At 41.9% G+C, this 8,793-nt stretch overlaps 1 protein-coding gene across 1 annotated transcript; it reads right to left on the bottom strand.

The window, feature by feature from the left end:
* Positions 1–5,386: 5,386 nt before the first annotated feature.
* Positions 5,387–8,156, bottom strand: LOC112038276 (aquaporin PIP2-7). The gene is given in 6 exon segments (XM_024071077.2): positions 5,387–5,717; positions 5,831–5,971; positions 6,998–7,293; positions 7,735–7,785; positions 7,788–7,833; positions 7,836–8,156. Coding segments are annotated over 6 exon segments (855 nt in total). The 5' UTR covers positions 8,043–8,156; the 3' UTR covers positions 5,387–5,603.
* Positions 8,157–8,793: the final 637 nt, after the last annotated feature.

Raw genomic sequence — 8,793 nt, 5'->3', positions numbered from 1 at the left:
GTTGCGCCGAACAGAACAGGGGCGTCGCATGGCCCTCGGACTCAGGCCTACAGGGAGGCCAACTACAAAACATCCCAAGTTAGGAAAGGACCAAGCCCCATGGGGCCCTTGAGACGCGAGAGAGGTGCCCATGCATACGTTCTCTCTCCTTATCATTGTTACTGGCGCAACTGACCAACATGCAATTCAAGCTAAAGTCATACAGATCTAAGGAAGAAAGGAAAAGCAGGCAGCATGTACACAAATGAGCAATTCAAGTAAAGAGAAATCAAATTCACATTACAACGATGAGTTCGTAAAAATTGCATGGTAGGGGCCACAGTACATAGAAGAGAAGTATAACAAAATAAAATAACAACGTGAAAGCAGGATAAGCCGAAACGCCAGGGAGCCTACTCCTCTTGCTCCGGTTAGACAGAGGCAACCCCTGACCCCTCCGAGCCCTGGCCCGAGGGGATAGTCTGTGGGGGTACGGCGAGAGCAGCTACTTCCTCAGTGGTGGGGGCCGGATCATCGGAAGGAATCTCCACTATCTCTGGGGGAACCTCCTCACTCGAATGCTCCCCCAGTTCAGCTGCCCGCACTTCTTCAGTAATCTCCCCAACCTCAGGGTCCTCAGGGGCGGCCTCACGGATAGTGGGGGGATAATACACGTTCTCCGCCTTCCACAGGTCGGACGCAGCCTCCACCCCAGCTTGTTTGAGGGCCTTAGCCCAGACCTGGGAGCAATATCGTCTACATACTCCCGGGACTTGAACCTTGTAGTCGGCCTCTACTGCAGCCACCCCTTCAGCGTAGGCTGCAGCCTCGGCCTCCTTGGCACGCTCGGCCATCTCCTTGCCATGATCAGCCTCGTCCTTGGCCCGCAGGGCCTGGTCCCTGGCCCACTCCGCTGCCCTCTGATCCCCCTCGGCCTTTGCCACGTCAGCCCGCAGGCCAGTAATCAGATCCCTCGCGATCCGCAATTGCTCCTCCGCCTCGCGTAGGCGCATCGTCTGCTCCGTGGCCTGGGTCTGGGCGCCCTTAAGACCAGACAGCGCGTTATCCTGCTCACTGGTCACCTCCTTCAGAGCCTGTCGAGCCTTGAGGAGGTCAGCTTCAGAATTTTTCAGAGTATTGGTGGCCTGATATCGCCAGTCGCTCTCCTTTTTAAGGACCTCCTTCTGGTCGTTTGCCACCCCCTCCAACACAAAGATAGCTTGGACGGCCTGTCAAAATAACCAGTGTGTGATGAGCCCCATAAAAGAAAAAGAGTGGGAAAAGAATTGACGTTATAGCCCTTACCATCCCCACATATCGCTTAAGGCTGAGGAAGACCTGCTCGCTCGTCAATGAGTCAAGCTCAGCCATGTCCGCTAGGAGCAGCAAGCTCCTCTCCAATGCGTCTGCCACGCGCGTACCCTCGCCCTCGTTGAAATCCCTAAGAGAGGCGTTATCCCTCAATGGCTCCCCGCGGAGCATCGGGGCTGGGAGCCAGGCGTCAACCCCGGACTAGGTGGTGTCGGCAACCTGCCTATCCGGGCTGCTTCCGCCTATCTTAAGCTGCTTGGATGGCCGCAGAACAGTATCCTCCTCCTGTGAGGACACTGTCCTATCCCCCACGATCCTTTTACCCTTATCCTTCTTCTTCTTAGGACCAGCAGGCACGGACCTAGAGGGCGAGCGCGTCTGAGAAAGAGAATGAGGAAGCTTTTGCCAAGCGGAAGTCGACTTAGCCTTCGAAGGAGGAGTAGGAGTTTTCTGTTGGGACTCCCCCGGCTGGCCTTCAATCAGGTCCAACAACTTGGTGGTGGGTTTCCTCTTGTAACCCATTGACGGCCGAGGAGGGGTTTCTGAAACAAGGAGGTCTGCTTCACTCAAATTGGGATCACCCAAGTCCCCGGGAGGATCCTCGGACTGATCAAGATGAGTGAAAACTTCAAACGCGTCCCCTTCCCCCTCAGGAGCTCCCTCGGCAGTGAAGGCCATCATGCCATCCCCCCGACACAATGAGGAAATCCTCATAGAACCCCTTGCTGGACTCGGGGAGGCACTGAATGAGCCGCACCCTGTCGTCCATCGTCTTCAGGTAATACGAATGGCCCTTAAGAAGCTGAAGATTGTAACACCAGTTCACGTCATGGTGGGTCAACCTCAGCCCCATCTTCTCGTTCAGGGCGTCCACACAGCCCAGAATCCTAAAAACATTTATCCCACACTGGGTGGGGGCCAGCCGAAAGTGCATGAGGTAATCCCTCATCACCGGCCCCATGGGGATCGTCATTCCCCCTTCAAGGAAGGCGACTACGGGAATTACCACCTCACCCTCCTGCTTGTATATGCGCCACTCCCCATCCTCACAATGTCTCAGACTCACAATGCCGGAAATTTTATAGTCGGTGATGAATTTCTCCATCGCCTCCTCAGTATCAACGTATTTCTTAAACCTATCCATCCCAGTGGACGCCTAAAAGAGCTAAGAAAGAACGGGCGAAGCAGAAAAAAGGGTAACGAGAAAGAGGGGCCAAAGAGAGAGCGACTTACAGGAAAGAGAAACGGCTCATTGGACAGGCTTTTGTGCTGGAGGTGCTAGTAAGGGGGGTGTTTGAACTGGGGAAGGGCGCACGAAATATCCTCGATTACAAGTGAGGAACAGGAAGAAGCGGTTCATACGGGTATTTATACCCCGGATCGAAGAGCCATGCGGGTTTTCCCGCTCATGAATGCCAAACGAATCTCCACCGTTGGATGGATAACTCCTCCTTGGACGTGGGGAGCACAGAGCCGCCTAGATTTAATGATAGACATGTTACGTGCTCCGAAGCGTCAGCTACTTGCCCTTGGCAGGTGAGTGGGCCCCAGCACTAACAAGGGTTAGGGGGGGGGGATGAGGCCGAGGATGTCAAAATCCTCCTCCCCGCTCAAGGATGCGTGCAGCAAGATTTTGAGGGGCTATTGTGGGGCCAGGAAATCGTACAGCCACGGCCCACTCTAAGCCAGGCCCAAATAGCCCAGTCCGAGGAGGGATGATTGCCCAAGGCCAATTTGGGGAGCAAACCCTTCTTTGGATCCGCGCCGAGGATCCCCTCGTCCTCGGCATACTAAGGATAACTATAGGGGAGGGGGGACAGACCCAGAGCCAGTTGTCACCTCAGCACTTAATATGTTCACCTAACCCTTCTGGCCGCATTAATGGAGATGTAACCCTCGGGCAGGGCTACATCGATCAGAGTGAACCACTTGAGCATAGATACGACCTCTGATGGGACAAGCGGCCAGAAGAGAGGCTAATGAACGATCAACATGAAGAAGAAGAGAGTAGTATATAAAAGAGACAAGCAAAATGTTATGGGGGGGAAAGAAGGAAAAAAGCATCCTCGGCCATGGGCCAAAAAGCATCTCCTAGTTGTAAATTTTTCCAAGTGTTTCTTCAATAAAAGGAAAAGATGTTCAGGCTTCTAAGGGGGCCGGTCTGCGCCTAAACCTTCAACCCACTCTCTACAAATTTATTGTTCTGGGTTCGTTGGGCCTATAACCAATCTCTTTGGGCTTAGGCTACAGAAATCGACCCTACAATAGAGAATATGAGTTTATATGCTCATAAATTGGATATTGGGTTAGACTTTAGGCAAGTGTGGCTGGGCCATCTTTTTCAAATAATAATAATATTTTATTTTTTGAATCAGTAAGTTTATATATAGCAGTTTTTCCTCAAATAGTGTGTCTGTTCAATAATATATATATATATATATATATTCATGGCCCCTTGTTCATGAAAAAAAAAACTTTGGAGAAACTCTCCCAAAGAGAAAATGAGCTTGTGTATTATCATTTGAGTCAAAGAGAGAGAAAGAGATAAATTAGTTTGCAAAGCACGGATCTTGTGTGCTTCTCTTCCATTTTGTAGATCATTTTATCCTAGGAGGCAGTTATCCGTAAGTCTCAAAGCATCACAAATTATGTTGAGGGGCGAAATTTGTTTTAAGGAGATTGTGTTAAATATAAGACTTGATCTGTATCATTCATCCTTACGCATTTGGTTTGTGATTTTTTTCAATTATCTTGCAGATTTCTTCTTATATATACAATATCTATTTATTATTTTTCCTATCACATCTATTTGTGTTATTGCTTATTGTAAAAACACTCTTAATCTCTCAAACAAACCTCTCTCAATCTCACTGTCACTATATTAACCAAAACAGAAAGGAAAATAGAGGCAGAAAAATGAACTGAAGAAACTCAAGTATTATTGCTATCAAAGAGAACAATACAATACAATCAATATTACAAGTGAATAGATATCTATATATAGATACACCAGATAAGGAAGAAGAGAGAAGCCCAACGAGTCTGGTACAACAGACTTGTAACCACCTCACATGAACCATAATAGAATCTTACAAGTGCGTGAGATAACTGAATCCTTCAATCCTTCAATAACTGATACAAGAGAAACGTCGTTGTTGGGTTTAATGAGAAACAACACCGTTACACTTTAGACTTGTTTTTTATTTGATCACTTTAGCAGATGACATCGTTTTGGATTTAGGACTAGCCGTTGGAGCAATAGGTTCTTCTCCTTCAGGATTTGAATCTGAGCAGCTTGCACTTTTACTTATAATTAGATTTTTATGTTGTTATTTTTTGCCTAGTCACAAAAGTAAATTGTTGAAATATATCTAACAATATATGCTCACCCTTACCCCAAAAAGAACTTTAGCCCATTAACAAATTGAGCTCATTTGCCATTAGGATTGAAACAAATTTGGATGAATTCATTAATGCGTAATGGGGATGATTTCAATTTGATCTCTCTTTCTCCTCTCTTTGGATGAGAAAGAGAGTCACACACAAGATGGTGAATAAACTAGATACAAGTTAAATGTCTCAGAAAGTACAAGAGAAAATATCTGAGAGTTGGAAACACCATCTCCATCTTAATTTGGGAAAATACATAATTGTTGGAAAAACTTAAGCATTGCTCCTGAAGGATCCTAGAGCCTTAATGGCTGCTGCTCTAAGAATGTATTGGTGGTAGAAGGCAGCGATGGCAGCTCCAATAAAAGGTCCAACCCAGAATAGCCACTGAAACACATCATTAATATAATAATATATGAGAATCTTATAAATTAAAATATATATATATATATATATTTTTTTATTTGATCACTTTAGCAGATGACATCGTTTTGGATTTAGGACTAGCCGTTGGAGCAATAGGTTCTTCTCCTTCAGGATTTGAATCTGAGCAGCTTGCACTTTTACTTATAATTAGATTTTTATGTTGTTATTTTTTGCCTAGTTACAAAAGTAAATTGTTGAAATATATCTAACAATATATGCTCATCCTTACCCCAAAAAGAACTTTAGCCCATTAACAAATTGAGCTCATTTGCCATTAGGATTGAAACAAATTTGGATGAATTCATTAATGCGTAATGGGGATGATTTCAATTTCATCTCTCTTTCTCCTCTGTTTGGATGAGAAAGAGAGTCACACACAAGATGGTGAATAAACTAGATACAAGTTAAATGTCTCAGAAAGTACAAGAGAAAATATCTGAGAGTTGGAAACACCATCTCCATCTTAATTTGGGAAAATACATAATTGTTGGAAAAACTTAAGCATTGCTCCTGAAGGATCCTAGAGCCTTAATGGCTGCTGCTCTAAGAATGTATTGGTGGTAGAAGGCAGCGATGGCAGCTCCAATAAAAGGTCCAACCCAGAATAGCCACTGAAACACATCATTAATATAATTATATATGAGAATCTTATAAATTAAAATATATATATATATATATATATATATATAAATAGTGAGAGGAAGAAGAAGGAGATGGCACATACTTGGTCATCCCAGGCCTTGGTTTGGTTGTAGATCACTGCGGCTCCAAAGCTTCTAGCTGGGTTGATACCAGTACCAGTGATTGGGATTGTGGCTAAATGAACCATGAATACGGCGAATCCAATGGGAAGGGGTGCCAATACCTTAATTAAAATAAAAAAAAAAAATCAACCAAGTGACAAATACAAAGGCTTATGTATTTTTAGCTGAATAATGGCTTGTGCATACACTATTGAGGCATATATATTAGCAAATTTATGTTTAGAAAATTGCCATAGTATCCTACGCATGGTGGTCAACTTGCCATATATATCCTTCCACAAACCAGTGGCTTGTGACATGGTGGTACAGTAACTGTGCTATGTTATAAGCACGTGGATTTATTTTGGAGGAATACTAAAGACACGGTAATTTTCACAACAACTAATATGCATAATTTATTATGATTAAAGTAACAATTTTCACAACAACTAATATGCATGGTTTATTGTGATTAAAGTAACATTGCTTTCATTTGGGTCAATACATTTTATATTATTCATCAATTACAACAAATTATGTAAATAGTGTGCAAAACATTTATCACTTTATAAAAATCCATGGAATTAGGTATAGAAGTATCGTAAATAAAAAAATAAAATAAAAGTTAATTATCAAATAAAATTCATATATAATTAGGATTAGGTGAGGCAGCATTAGCAATACCTACCAAATAATGGGCCTACACCCCACAATTTCTTAACCAAACAAGTGAGTTAATATTGTAAAATTTGAAGGGATATTTGTATCCATTCATTTTCTATGTTTAAATTTATAGGTTAAAATTTTCTCCAAAAAAAAAAAAAAAAAATCTATGTTTAAATGTAGACGTTAATTTTTCGCATTTTAAAATTTGTACATCATGATACATATAATTGTGAATGTTATATGTACATGAAAAAAAGAGAAGTGTAAAAAAATATTTACTCTTTTTTCTTGAAGCATGGAAATAAGTCAATAGCACAGTACCCTAGAATTTTTGTATGGAGTAATTCTTTAAAAGAAAGTAAAAAAATGAACCCGTTGGGTTGGGACTTAGGATGAGAAAATCTTGACATGTACGTAGCCTAATAATAAAATTGTATTAAATTAAAAACAGAGGGCATGATGAGATGAGATGAGATGCTTACAGGAACATGGGAGTCTCTAGCGTTCCTCTTAGGGTCGGTGGCTGAGAAGACAGTGTAGACAAGAACAAAGGTACCAATTATCTCTGCCCCCAATCCAGTTCCCTTGTTGTACCCACCTGCCAGCTCATTGGCTCCACCTCCATACCTAGTGTAGAGTGACTTCTGGAACGCCTTCACCAGCCCAACACCGCAGATTGCTCCCAAGCACTGTGCTACCATGTACAACACCGCTCGGATCAGAGACACCTTCCTCGCCAAGAACAGCCCGAATGTCACGGCCGGATTTATGTGTCCTCCTGCATACCCAAGTTTTCGTACTGATCAGTTATCACTGAAATTCTCTATCCGGCAACAATTAAAACACACCCTTGCCAAGGAGGAAAAAAAAAAAAATTGTATATGCGTGAGAGAAAATTATTAGGTTTTTTTTAAGTACTTTTTATTTTTACATGAATTTAGTTAATGGAATTCACTATTAGGTAATAGTATTAGCAAGTACTACCTCACTGAAACTTGAATATTTCTTTTTCTTTTTCTTTCATTTTTAGAGAGAGTATGTTGTGAGAAGTTATTAGGTATTTTGTAGTACAACAGCATATTAATACTTTCTTCTCTTAAATGAATAAGAGTTTCATCATGAATTTTAGTGCTGAGGCTCGTTATTAATTAATAGAAGAGAATACTAAAGTACTAAATATTACTTGCCATGAGGTCATGAGGAAATTAAGTTAACCTACCAGAGATACCGGCGGTGCAGTAAACAAGGACGAAGATCATGCCACCGAAGCCCAAGCAATACCAAGAATACCAACCCCACCACATTGGTCTGCGTTCTTGAGGGGTCAGTCTGGCTCTTGTACCCAATCACAGTCAAAACTGTGATGTAAAGGAAAAGAAGTGTGGCAATGAACTCTGCAATAAGAGCTCTGTAAAAGGACCACTGGGTTAGCTCCTCAGGGTCGATCAATGGAGCTGGAGGTGGGTCATGGTAGTCCTTAGCTGAGTACCATCCTCCTTGCTCTGCAACTTCAACATCCTTTGTCATTGTGATCACTTAAGCTTAACAACTATTTTGAGCTAGAAATAGAAGTGAAAGAGAGTTTTAAAAGGGAAAGAAGAAGTTGAAGTGTGTTGTGCTGTGATTTGTGGATGGAGGAGTGAGTACAAAGGACTATTTATGGAGGACCATAGAGTATTGGTTCATGATTTGAAGTATATGGTTTTAAAAAAAAAAAAAAATTAATATGAGTGATAATGTATGGTTGCTAATGATATGATTAACATAATTTTTTTGCCGACCATATGGCTTAATTTCGCTTGCTTGGACCCACTTTTCCCTCCAACGGCTCTTGACTTATTATTTATTTAGAAACTTTCTCCCTTTTTTTCTTTTTCCTTTCACCTATGTTGATGGTCCCAGGTCCAGTGTCACGAGGAAAATTCAACAAATTCAACGGCTATGTGTGATTATTTATTTATTTATTTTAGAAGGACGTGGGATTAAATTTAGAACGGTCGTTTGATCGAGACAAGGCATGCAAGAAGGGCAACGGTCTTTTTTTTTTTTTTTTTTTTTTTTTTTGAGCGAAAATTTTAACCTATAGCGTCCGCTCTTGATAATATCTTTTTATAATTAGACCAAAACACCAATCAGTTTTTAGTATAGAAGGGGATTGAACTCTAGATCTTTTACTAGTTGAGCTAACTGGAACTCACGTCAGATAACGATTTATAATGACAATATTCTCAGGGTTTTTTTTTTTCTAAGTGATAAAAAAATAAAAAAGATAATTTAT

The sequence above is a fragment of the Quercus suber genome, unplaced genomic scaffold, assembly GCF_002906115.3.
Source record: "Quercus suber isolate HL8 unplaced genomic scaffold, Cork oak 2.0 scaffold_923, whole genome shotgun sequence".
In the NCBI taxonomy this organism is placed as follows: domain Eukaryota; kingdom Viridiplantae; phylum Streptophyta; class Magnoliopsida; order Fagales; family Fagaceae; genus Quercus; species Quercus suber.
This window is presented reverse-complemented; position numbering and strand designations above follow the sequence as displayed.